The following is a 14,034-nucleotide window of genomic DNA, read 5'->3' on the forward strand; positions in this document are numbered from 1 at the left end:
GAAGAAAGTGATGGTAGTAGTAGTGATCCAAACAAAGCGCCCGTGGGACATTCGAAAAATGTTATTCAGGGTTTTCAATAAATAACAGTACTCACCCGACAATACAAGTACTTGTCCATACAGGTACTGAAATATATGGTGTATTCTACCGAATCCTACTGGTGGTCAAACGCCGTCTATCCATACTCCACACGTGCTCAGTTCTACCAGTAGGCTTTAGGCTCGAAAATTTAGCAAACCAAGTAGAAGGTGCATACTGTGTAGAGCACGTACGGTTGTACTGGTGGTATGGAAACCCGAGTTATCCTACAAGAAGATGGAATCCCCAATTGGTGACATAAGGTGGGAGGATAGAATTGACGACGTCATGAAAATTCGACACACTAGTCATACTTTCCTGAATGAAGATAACGAGCGAGTGGGATGAGTATGTTATTATCTTTCATACAGAGTGTCATGTTTCGGTCATGGGGGTCCTTAGGGCAGATATGAACACGAACTATCTCCACGTCTACTTTTCTTCTTGTACCCGAAACGTAAACTACTTTCATCGCTTAATACTACCATTCTCCATTCGCCTCAACACTGGATTTTCTGCCGATACTACCGAAGACATTTCCATGCATAATGACAAGTAGAAACGGGGAATATAGACTGTATGAAACAATCTACTGTTTGGTGTTCTTAAGCTTACTCGGGGCGAGAGGGAAACACGGTGACTCTGATTGCAATATGGATTGTGATATGTTTTATTGTAGTGTATAGGACGATTCTTCTGTCCAGGCAGTCTTGATGCATCGCAATGAAACTTCGGAATATGTCTGCTGTGGGAATCCTCTATCTTGTGTAACGTAATAGTCCCAATAAATGTTATTTTTGTATGTATTTGTATAAGAATATTTGTAAGAGTGCAAAGACTAAAAACTACATAGAGAGATAACCTATATTTGCCTGGCCTATGTCTGAAGTGAGCTACCATTTGGTGGGCAATTTCGGTACTAGGACGGAGCTAGACCGTGCCATGACGAATCGCCCTCACTTTGGATTTCGCAGGTAAGACGTAGGGTTAGGGAGGGAATAGCTTACGTCTATCTACAGGTTAAAATTTATATAATGTAATAACTAAATTCCTTTTAGATTTAATGTAAATGGGAAAGGAAGTATTAAGGTATCATCCCGGCATAATAAGGTCTCATTTAAATGTATATTTTTGGTAATATTAAACTTCTAAATTTGAACCTGCCACGAGGCCATATGCATATTGATCATTTGTGCTCACTTCTAAAATTTTTAATGTTGTTACGAGTGTTGAGTATTTACGAAATTCATGGTTAAGAATTATATAAAGGATATCTTATTTAAATTACTATTTTGGTATTGCATATCTTTGTTGTTCATCGTTACGAATTCACTATTTGTTACTCAACGTGTGAAAAAAAAGCATTTTTTCATGTTAATAAATTTGTTGATTTACACTTCGTATTATACTTCACACGATATTAACTAATAACCTGTGTGCTGGCTTCCGTCAAATTTACAGAATTTACTAGAAGCCAAGCATGTTACACTTGCATTGCGTACTCCACCGATGGACCACTGACAGTTCACGTCCCACGCGACAGCAATCCTGGGGAACAACAACTTGGCCTCTCACAGTCTTGGTGTAAGGCCACGCACACAATAACCATGTGCACAATAACCATACGCTGACGTTAACCTAAAATTGTCAATACAGATTGTGATCCACAAGCAACGGATTTGCACGTAAAACTACCACATTCGTTGTGCTGTCCGAAGATTTTCAGAGTGCTAGCAGCTTGGCCTCTGAAGATGCTACGATCAGACTGTGGTGGCCGTTGGACTCTGATATTCAAACTAAGATCACAATGCGAGATACAGACATACTTTATGGTACATTTATATTCCGAACACTATTGAACTTATTGTCGAAATTATTATATACGATAATTTACAACGCTTATTAAGTTACTTCAATTTCCATTTTTTACAACAGAAAATGTATTTAGTATTTTAGAGGGTTCAGAGAAAAATCTTTCTCTTTTTATACATAATCTGTATTTAAAGAAATCCATAAAATGTGTAGAAATGAACATCATGAGTAGGAATTGAACTACGAAAGTAATGCAGTCTAATAAAACTTATATAGAGTACAAGCAAACTAATGAACAATCTACTGAAATATTTCTATTACGTTGGAGGTTAAATTTTACAATAAACATGGGTAATCACGAGAATGGTAAAGTGTAGATATCTTTCCCTCCTTTATGGTTCGAAGAAACATATTTATAAATCTTATTATCGTTTAGTTACACATTGTAATTGTGTGGCTCACTGCTTTGCTTTAAAATAATCATCATTACGACATAAAAGGATATTATTCGGATGTCATCTCTAAATTTAAACTCAGCTTACACAATAATCCTTAAATTGGGCGTTTAAAAAAAGAAGTTTCACAAGAGTGACAATACAACCTAGAAATACAACTAAGATTTACTACCGGGTATCAGGCAATACAATACTGATAAAGTACAGTTAGTTTCCAAAATAATATAAGCATCCATAGGCGCCGACTTGAAGAAAATATTGGGGGGGGGGGGCAAAAAATGAACAAGTATATCATCATCTTCAGCCGTTTTCTATCAACTGCTTGATAAAGCCCCTCATCTAGATTTTGGTTCACTGCATCCGTTCCGCTGCGAAATTCATGACCTAAGTCAAATTTGCTTTAAAAAATTAAAACAAATTCAAGTTGAAAATTTGGGAATTTTATTGCAAGTTTGCGTACCACATTGATCTTCACTTGTTATATCAATGCTGTTAGAGTGTTGAAGCTTCAGTGCTCTATTAAACACAGTTCTGAAAATGGTGTTTCCTATCGAATAAGAAGGCTGTTCCTAATATTGAATTAATGGCACGACGAAGTTTACGACAGACATTCCCTTTGTTAATTTTTCCTCGACTGGATTATATTGGGGGCGCGAGGACCTACTTTTAAATATTGGGGAGCCAAAAGTGTCCTCCACCCCGAAGTCGGCGCTATGTAAAATCCATGTACTGCAATACAGAATCCTTGTTCTCAGTAGCTGTATGGTTAGCGTACGCGTCTTCGGCTCCAAGTGGGAGCTCATCTGTTAGTGCTGTGAATGAGTATGATGGAAGACGGTGGTGGTAGGTGGATTGATGTGTACAATATGCAATACGTTGGTGAAGCAAAATGGGAAACCTCTCCAATTGTGAGTGCCTGGTTATTTATAACAAGTGTTTTGAATATTGACAGTGAGCTTAGATATTTTTCGAGAGAAACATTGTGCAGTAGATGATGGCATACGGAACTTGTGGCAAAGCATCAGAGAACAGGAATAGTAGACGGAAACCAAGCCTAGATAAGAGAAATAGAATAACATTGAAAAGGATTGTCACGAAGAATCGTTGGGCTAACTGCAACAAACAAACTGCAGAACAAGAACAAACTGCAGAACTTAATTAAAATTTAAAATGATGATTTCTATACGTATTTGCAGTCTGGCAAGAGTTTCATACCTCAACATGTGCGGGCGGGTTGCGACTTCGAAACGTCTTATAGCCGACACCAACAGTGCAAGAAAAGTGCTGCCGAGAACACGAAAAGTAGATCGATATGATTGAGAAAGAGTAATATGATCCGATGAGTCATATAACTCTGCCTCGTTTTCAATAAAAGACCAGGCTTTTATGTATGGTGCAGGCATCCTTCGTACTGTTTACTTCGTAGTGTTAAAACTTAGCAGCACTTCTGTGCTGGTGTGGGTCAAACTATCATAACTTTTACTCTCAAAGGATGAACTATTGTCAGTGATCACGTGGATATTTTAGGTGATCAGGTGAATCTTATGATACACAGTCTTTCAAGATGACAATACGCACAGCCAGACCGGCTTATATTTGAGAAAAATCAGAAGGATAAACCTCAACACTCTCTAGCCTTCTCAATTCCCTGACTTGAGTACTATTGAAAATCTATGGTCTGTTTTAGAGCGTTACAGAATTCCGCTTCATCGTTGAACTAGATGAATCATGATCTACTATTATTCTGGAAACGAATCACAATTAAATTATTCGATTTCGGGACGAACACAAGCTATACTATAAACTAAGTGATTCAACTTTATTTTAATCAGGTAACATTCATATTGTTAAGAGGCTATTACTACGATAAATATCAATATCTATCTATTGTTAAAACTTTAAAAATGCAGGAGTATAAAGATGGTTATATTTAAATTTATATGGAATAGTTTGAATTTTGTAATTAGTAAATGATTTATTGAAAATTATGTTTGTTAAATATTTTGATGGAGAAGTGATTTGTAAATTAGATGTTTTGCATAAAAATAAAAATGAATGTTATTTATATAGTAATTTATTGATTTTTATGAATTTGTTGTTGTTTTTATATTTTTGTTTTGGAATTTATTATATTTTATTTTACAAGCTTATTAGAATGTAATATTTTTAAATTCGAAATTTGAAATAATTTTGAAATTTTGTTTGGTGTTATTACAGGTGTTTTTAAAACTAAATTAACATTTACTGTTTTAAAATTAAAGTTAATTAAAAACATAGATGAAATTGAATAAAATAAACATATTATTGACATATAAAGTATTTTTTTAAAATTGCATGGTTTTTAATTAAATTTAAAATTTGTTTTGAATTTAATATTTTAAAACTTTAAAAATAGGTTTGTAATTTATTTTAAATGTGATTGGATTTGTGATGTAAAAGGCAGATAGAAATTTTTGAAGGTATGTTGAATGGAGATTTTTATTTGGGTTCTGAATTTTAAATAATTTTTATATATGAAATTATTGAATGGTTTTAATATTTACTTAGTTTTTTTAAGAAGTAATTTAAATTAATGTAAGTTTTGGGGGTGTAGATAGCGTAGCTTAGAATTAATTAGAAGTATGGGAGTAAAAATTTAAAAATTAAATTTAATAATATAAAAACTGTAGAAGTACTGAATATGTACTAACAATGAAAACAGAAATCATGTACAAAATATGAAAGAGTACCTGAGACTGTATATACAATGAGCAGCTGTTAATACAAATCTATCACTGATAAGACTTCCTCCACAGCCCCACGAAATGGCTCCTTCATCGCCAAAACCAACCAGTGCCTTACAAAAACAAAATATATTACGTTAGGGGAAAAAATTGTAACTTAAAACTTTATATCGTGATAAAATGTCGCAAGTAACTTTTACGAATACATATTATCTATAGACATAGGTGTAACAAAAACCTTCATATCGGTCTGCACAAAGAATATTAAATCCTACTCATCTTCTCACTATAACATTTTCACGGCTACATTTTATTGGACTTAAAGTGTATTAAAAATAAGATAAAATGTTACTTCAATGAATTAACAATTACACAACACAATTTTAGAATCTACGGCAAATTGAAGAAAACTCATCGGTAAATCCAGGTGTATCTGCATGCTTTTAATTTTACAGGAAAGCAATTTGAAATTCTTCGTATAACGTTTTACCTTACTACTCATTTCATTTTCAACACAGTGTTACGAAAGTTTTTTTTTTTTTTTTACCAAGAAAGCTTTGACCTTTGTGTTTCTGAAGATAGTGTCAAAGGTACAACGTTATACGAAGAATTTCAAATTGCTTTCAAATTGTAAAATTAAAAACATGCAGATACACCTCTACATGTATTTACTGACGAAATATAATCAAATTATTGTTATTAGAGGTGCACAGGCATGCCCGGCACATCCCATAGCTACGCCTATGCATATAGACCTTACAATCTCATCATACAAATCCACCGATAGTTGAACTGAAACTTCAATTGATTTACATTCTTGGTTCTGGTATGTATCAAATTGTCATGATACAATAATTCAAGTTCACACATATTAATTCCTGGAAATGATTGATCTTTACGGAGCTGTATGTCAGACATTACTAGAATATGCGGAACAATTCAATAAATTTTTTTCTTATAGTGGTATAAGTTACAGGTGTTATTTACAAAATAAAGTACCTCTACTAATCTTCCCACTACAACGATATAATATATTCTATTTCGCTATGAACATTACAACTTGTTTTAAAGCCACAAGAAAGAAGGAACAAAATAAAATATTAAGTTTAATTTTTTTTTAAAAAATCACATTTCTTTTCTCATGGTTGGTATAAGACAACATATTTAATCAAGGAACATTATATATAGTCTAGGAACTACATAACCAAGTTGTTATATGTATACAACATAAGTTAATTCTGCTAGTATCTTTGATGATAAAAATACAATTTTTCGTTGTGTACATGCAAGTTTTTTCTGTGTCAAGAGTTGATAAAAGACGCTAGAGAACCTGCACGCAAAGCGCTTTTAATTTGCTTTATATGAAATAAAAGTGGATGTCAAATAGAAGGGATTTTACTTTAGAAAAGTTGGATCCAATATTCCATGTCATACGAAAAAGACATGTCAACCCCTAGCTACAATATACGATCAAACTAGAGCAAGATGAAAAGTTTGACGTTACAGTGGATGGAAAAACAGATTTCTATAGTGGAATTTAGGTATTAAATATATACTTAAAACAAAGCTAACGTTATCTGGAATAGGTAATTTCGAAGATCAGTAGACTACATTTTCATAATTTCTTGACCTTTTGAATATCTAACTATTAAACCTGAGTTATCGCGAGCTGAGAAGCACAAGATATATCTATATTATGGATGAGATATTGAACGCTATCCAACTATTGAATATCCGGCATATTGCTAGCTGAGAAACATAAAAGGTATCTGCACTATGAATGCGATATTGAACATTCTCTTATTTAACATCTGGTTTGTCACGAGCTGAGAAAGTTAAAAAAAGTATCTACCTACACTATGAATATGACAAATCTGACTTCCATAAATCATATGGAAAATTGCTCCCATGATTCTTCGACAAGGACACGTCAGGTGACTACATCAAACGACTTACCTAGCCACATTCAAGATATACTAATTACCCCAAAGTAATCTGACAAATAAAATAAAGAGCTTAAAAGAGAAGGTCAACAAACCCAGGAAAGTTCAATACCAAATCAGTATTAAATTGGAATTTTTAACGTTACCCGTTACAAGTTAACAGGGAAAAAAAGAAAAGATAAAATCGAAATTTGAATCGTTAATGTAATTATATATCTAATTATATATTCTAATTATATTCAGAAAAGGAGACAAAATCTTTAAAAAAAAAAGTTTTACCTTTTTAAAAAAATAGGAGAAAAAGAAAGAAAGAGAGAAATTGCTTGCATCGGGGCAATTTCGATCGCTTAAGTACAAGTCCGGTCACCTCTGATCGAAGTTACCCCGACTCGCCATTTTATATTAAACAAAGCCATGCAGCTTCAACATTTAAACAAACAAACACACAGAGTGAAACATACAGCGTTATTTTGCTAAAAGAACATGCTATGGAATATTGTAAGGCTTATGAGACTCTTAGAGAAATAACAAGTACTTACTACGCAAAATAACCAGATCAAAATTTACAAGAAAAAGCAAGAAAACACGAATGTCGAAATCACGTGCAGAGAATAACTGAACAAAGATCCTTCTTCCTCTTCATGAGTACTGTGAGACTTCTGCTAGAAAAGTAAGCATAGTCTGGGTCACCAGGTCATGTCACTTTTGACTAATTCAATGATCGGAATTACCCCACCGATCGGCATAGTAGTATGGGCCTGACTTTAGGACACTTTTTGGCCCCTGGGTCCCTGCCTCAGGACCCATGGTCCCTGGCCGGGGTCAATGACCTAGGGGTACCTAGGACCACCCCCTCTAAATTTTGGCAGGGGTACCATGGCCCACCCCCTAAATTTTGACAGGGGTACATAGGACCACCCCCCTTAAATTTTGGAAATTGCCAAATCTAAAAATTTGGTATGGTAGCCTAGGACCATAGTATGTACCTCTATCAGTATTGGGTGTCTATGTCGTTCCCTTTCATGGGTAAAAAATTGCCAAAAATTCAAATTTCGGGGGTTTTTGACCTAATTTATCCCCTTGGATGAGGTGTTATTTACCCTATATGGTTATATGGGCGTATACAGGGGTCCATTCCCTTTCATAAGACATGGGTATATTAATGCACCCCTTGAAAAATTTGGGAGGGGTACCTTGGCCCACCCCTTAAATTTTAGAAATTGCCCAATTTAAACATTGGGTATTATAGTAGTGGACCCTAATATGTATTATGATAAATTTGGATGGTCCACCTCGTTCCCTTCTAGGGGTACCAAATTGCCAAAAAATATAAACGTAAGCAATACGTAGTACCACGTGTTTGGTTTTCGACCTAATTTATTCCCTTGGATGAGGTCCTATTACCTTATATGTTTATATGAGCGTATACAGGAGTCTATTACCTTTCATAAGACATGGATATATTGGTGCACCCCCGGGAGGGGTACCTTGGCCCACCCCTTCAATTTTAGAAATTGCCCAATTTAAACATTTGGTATAATAGTATAGAACCCTAGTATGTATCACGATAAATTTGGGTGGTCCACCTCGTTCCTTTTAGGGGTACAAAATTGTCAAATTTTAGTACAACCACGTGTTTGGTCTTTTGACCCAATTTATCGCCTTGGATGAGGTCCTATTACCTTATATGGTTATTTGGTTATGTATAGGGGTCTATTCCATATCATAAGACATAGGTACATTTGTGCACCCCAGGAGGGGTACCTTGGCCCACCCCTTATATCTTGGAAATTGCCCAATTTAAACATTGGTATTATAGTATAGGACCCTAACATATATTACTATAACCTCGTTCCCTTTTAGGGGTACAAAATTGCCAAAAATATAAACGTAAGCATCACGTTGTACCACGTGTTTGGTTTTTGACCTAATTTATTCCATTGGATGAGGTCCTATTACCTTATATCGTTATATGGTCGTGTATAGAGGTCCATTACCTATCATAAGACATAGGTACATTTGTGCACCCCTTTAAATTTTTGGTAGGGGTACATTGGACCACCCCTTCAATTTCGAAATTGCTCAATTTAAACATTTGGTATTATAGTATAGGACCCTAATATGTATCATGATAAATTTGGGTGGTCCACCTCGTTCCCTTTAAGGGGTACAAATTTGCCAAATTTTAGTACAACCACGTGGTTGTTTTTTTGGCACAATTTATCCCCTTGGATGAGGTCCTATTACCTTATATGGTTATATGGTCATCTATATTGGTCCATTTCCTATCATAAGACATGGGTATAATGATGCACCCCGGGAGGGGTACTTTGGCCCACCCCTTTAATTTTGGAAATTGCCCCTTTTACATGTTTGGTATTATAGTATAGAACCCTAATATATATTACTATAAATTTGGGTGGTTCACCACGTTTCCTTTCATGGGTACGAAATTGCCAAATTTTAGTACAACCACGTGTTTGGTTTTGGCTCAATTTATCCAATTGGATGAGGTCCTATTACCTTATATGGTTATATGATCATGTATAGGGGTCCATTCCATATCCCCTTAAGTTTTGGAAATTTTCCAATTTAAGCATTCGGTATCATAGTACATGACCTCAACATGTATCATGATAAATTTGGGTGGTCCATCTTGTTCCCTTTCATGGGTAAAAATATAAACATAAGCAATATGTTGTACCATGCGTTTTGTTTTTGGCCCAATTTCTTCCCTTTGATGGGGTTCTGTTACCTTATATGGTTATATGGTCATGTATATGGGTTCATTTCCTATCATAAGACATGGGTACATTGACGCACCCTTTAAAATTTTTGGGAGGGGGTATCTTGGCTCATCCACTCGGTTTTAGAAATTGTTTAATATAAGCATTTGGTATCTTCGTACAGGTCTTCAATATGTACCACTATAAATTTGGATGGTCCACATCGTTCCCTTTCATGGGTAAAGAACTACCAAAAATCAAATTTCGGAGGTTATTGACCCCTATTTAGCACGTTATATGGTTTATTACCTATATATGTTTATGTTCCCTTTTAAATTTGGGAATTATCAAATAACAAAATTCGGTAAACGTTTTCTAGGACCCATTGGTGTTCCTCTTATGGCCAAATATTCAAAATTTAAATGTTATTGACCGGCTTTATTATTGAATAAGTACAGGATTTATTACTTTTTCATAAGACACAGGTGTATTTGTGTACCAATCTTAAATTTTGGAAGGGGTACATTTCTTATTGTCGTATCAATAATTGGTAATTGGATAGTATCTCATTCATTGGGTAAATCATTATGATCACGTGATCAGTTATTGACCTATGATGGGATTAGGAGTCCAGGACATTGGTACATTGAAACTTTGTAGGATAATTTGAGAATGCGTCATTGGTTTTGATTATTCCCGCCAAATATGAACGTAAGCAAGACGTTGTACCACGTGATTGTCCTTGATGAGGTAGTGTACAGGGATTCATTTCCTTTGTTGTGGTACTTCTTAAGTTTGAGTACACACACTTCTAGAAAACAGTTGGTTCTACTCAGGTAAACAATTGACGGACATTATTGACCTTATTGAACATATAATGATATGATTAACTCTAAGACTTAGGTATATCAAGAGAAGTATTCTTTAAATTTGGGAATGGTGATAAACAGAATTTTAACATAAGGTGCGAAATTTGAAACAATACATTGAACTTTAGTCACAGCTCATAGTCTAAGATCATTGGTGGTGATTGATTTGAAATCTGATAGCTAACCTTATTGAATCTTATGACTCATAGACGAAAGGCAATACATGCTACAACAGTTTGAAATTTAATCATAAGGTGATGTAATCTGACACTAGCAAAGTTATTGTTAATGCAATTTGATTGGATGATCACTATCTTTCCTGCAATCTGATTGGTTGATCACTACCTTTCGTGCAATCTGATTGGTTGCTGATTTCAAATCTTTGCTGTATTCAGTTTTAAGTTTTGTTTAACATTGAAAAATCTTGGTTTCGTTCAACATTTTGCACTCACTGATAAATATGATCAAAACCGTTTATTTGTTAATCGAATAGTTAAAAACCGGATAACATTTGACGGTTAACCGTGAAACGTAAAATTTTTAGTTTGAAATTTTTTTGCTTGAAACTTTTTGTTTGAAAATTCTTGCTTTCAAATTTTTGTTTGAATTTTTTGTTTCTGAATTTTGTTTGAAATTTTTTTTCAAAATTTTTTGTTTTAAAATTTTTCGTTTAAAATTTAAAAAAAAAAATCGTTTCAAAAATTTTTTAAAATTTTTTGTTTGAAATTTTTTCGTTTCCAAATTTTGTTTGAAATTTTTTGTTTCGAATTTTGTTTTTTCAAATTTTTGTTTGAATTTTTTTCGTTTGAAATTTTTTGTTTGAATTTTTTCGTTTCAAAATTTTGTTTCGAAAGTTTTGTTTGAAATTTTTGTTTCAAAGTTTGGTTTGACATTTTTAAAGTTTGTGCACTCATTAGTAAAGAACCGGAACTGTTTAGAACTAAAACCTCTGGCAACATTGTGGTGCAATAGTACACGTCAGAACATGGGGTTGTACTTGAAATGAAAAAAACACAATTCATTGAAATGGATCATTTTATTACACTCCACATACATCCATACCAGATAGTGGTTCTGGATATTGTCGATACAATGTATTTTGAACTTCTTGCACTAGTTTGTCTTTAGCGTATAATTTTAATTCCAATTGAAGTCTTTTAAGGTCTATTGCAATATCAATTGGTGGAAACTCAATGTCCATTTGATCACAAATAAACTGTTTATCAATACAGTTATGCACCCACGAACGATGTTGACAACCATCACAATATCTAGATACATGTTGTACAATATGCATGACACATTTTTCAAAATAGTACTTTTTCAGGAATATACTTGTTTTGTTGCACACTTCCACTGCATGTTTCACACACTGAAATACGCTGATGAATTTGTTCCATTCCGTTTGTGTTAGATACACCATGTTGCGAGGGACATGGAATGTACTCTTTTTACGTAACAGCACCATCTTCTCTTCGAGGACTGTACGCAGCACCACTTCATGATTTGAGCCTAATGATTTGACTATGGTCACATTTAGCTCATCATGAAAATAATCGTTCATTTGGTCGATTCGTGAACATAATATTTGCCATTCTTCAAAGGTCAGTTGTACACCAAATTGTTCTGCTTTGCCCAATCGAATTACTGGTTCAAATGTTCTAGCACTGATACCAATCATCACATGTTTTGTTTGAAATATATTTATTGGATAATAGCTTGCGAAGATGAACTCTTTATCGTTAGAAGTACACATCTTTCCACCTGAAAAGCACTTGCTCAAATGATTTCGTGGGATGACACTGTATTTGCTGGTTTATAGAACTACGGCTGACGTCATTGGAAAGGAATGTGCTGACATTTGAATTTATGGTTTCATCACAGTTACTGACGTCATGCTGACCAACCAAATTCATACAACTATGTCTGATGTGCTGACGTTTGAATTCATGATTTCATCACAATTGCTGACGGATCTGGATGTGTACTAAATTCAAATTGATGACTTCGACCCAAGAATCCTTTGTAACATAAAGATACAGATCCAGTATTTAAGAAACGCAGCAGTTCTTCTTGTTTTGATGCTTCCATGGGTAAATATCTTGCTGGTAAAATTATATTCTTATCATTTTCAAGCTTCACTACGATTCTTAATCCAAACTTTGTAGGGATCATTTGGCTAGCTAAGATTCTATAAGGTACATTCTGTTGTAAATCAGTAATCTTGGTAAATGATTTCATCACATCACGTGTGTTTAGAAACTGCAGACAAGTAGCCATGATAATGTTATCATGAATACTAACTCGAACGATACTTATATATGATGAAAAACTGATGACGTTGCATTATCATGTTCTGACGTGTACTATTGCACCACAATGTTGCCAGAGGTTTTAGTTCTAAACAGTTCCGGTTCTTTACTAATGAGTGCACAAACTTTAAAAATGTCAAACCAAACTTTGAAACAAAAATTTCAAACAAAACTTTCGAAACAAAATTTTAAAACGAAAAAATTCAAACAAAAAATTTCAAACGAAAAAAATTCAAACAAAAATTTGAAAAAACAAAATTCGAAACAAAAAATTTCAAACAAAATTTGGAAACGAAAAAATTTCAAACAAAAAATTTTAAACAAAATTTTTGAAACGAATTTTTTTTTAAATTTTAAACGAAAAATTTTAAAACAAAAAATTTTGAAAAAAAATTTCAAACAAAATTCAGAAACAAAAAATTCAAACAAAAATTTGAAAGCAAGAATTTTCAAACAAAAAGTTTCAAGCAAAAAAATTTCAAACTAAAAATTTTACGTTTCACGGTTAACCGTCAAATGTTATCCGGTTTTTAACTATTCGATTAACAAATAAACGGTTTTGATCATATTTATCAGTGAGTGCAAAATGTTGAACGAAACCAAGATTTTTCAATGTTAAACAAAACTTAAAACTGAATACAGCAAAGATTTGAAATCAGCAACCAATCAGATTGCACGAAAGATAGTGATCAACCAATCAGATTGCAGGAAAGATAGTGATCATCCAATCAAATTGCATTAACAATAACTTTGCTAGTGTCAGATTACATCACCTTATGATTAAATTTCAAACTGTTGTAGCATGTATTGCCTTTCGTCTATGAGTCATAAGATTCAATAAGGTTAGCTATCAGATTTCAAATCAATCACCACCAATGATCTTAGACTATGAGCTGTGACTAAAGTTCAATGTATTGTTTCAAATTTCGCACCTTATGTTAAAATTCTGTTTATCACCATTCCCAAATTTAAAGAATACTTCTCTTGATATACCTAAGTCTTAGAGTTAATCATATCATTATATGTTCAATAAGGTCAATAATGTCCGTCAATTGTTTACCTGAGTAGAACCAACTGTTTTCTAGAAGTGTGTGTACTCAAACTTAAGAAGTACC

General features: G+C 33.7%; 1 protein-coding gene across 1 annotated transcript in view; it reads right to left on the reverse strand.

Moving 5' to 3' along the window:
- LOC145668387 (serine protease snk-like) overlaps positions 1 to 14,034 on the reverse strand; it is a 46,497-nt gene that overhangs the window by 14,153 nt on the left and 18,310 nt on the right. The window contains exon 4 of the mRNA XM_081736175.1: positions 5,076 to 5,182. Coding sequence (XP_081592301.1) covers positions 5,076 to 5,182 — 107 coding nt within the window. The remainder of the gene's footprint in view (positions 1 to 5,075; positions 5,183 to 14,034) is intronic.

The sequence above is a fragment of the Thermobia domestica genome, chromosome 13 (genome assembly GCF_964235325.1).
Source record: "Thermobia domestica chromosome 13, izTheDome1.hap1.1, whole genome shotgun sequence".
NCBI classification, from domain to species: domain Eukaryota; kingdom Metazoa; phylum Arthropoda; class Insecta; order Zygentoma; family Lepismatidae; genus Thermobia; species Thermobia domestica.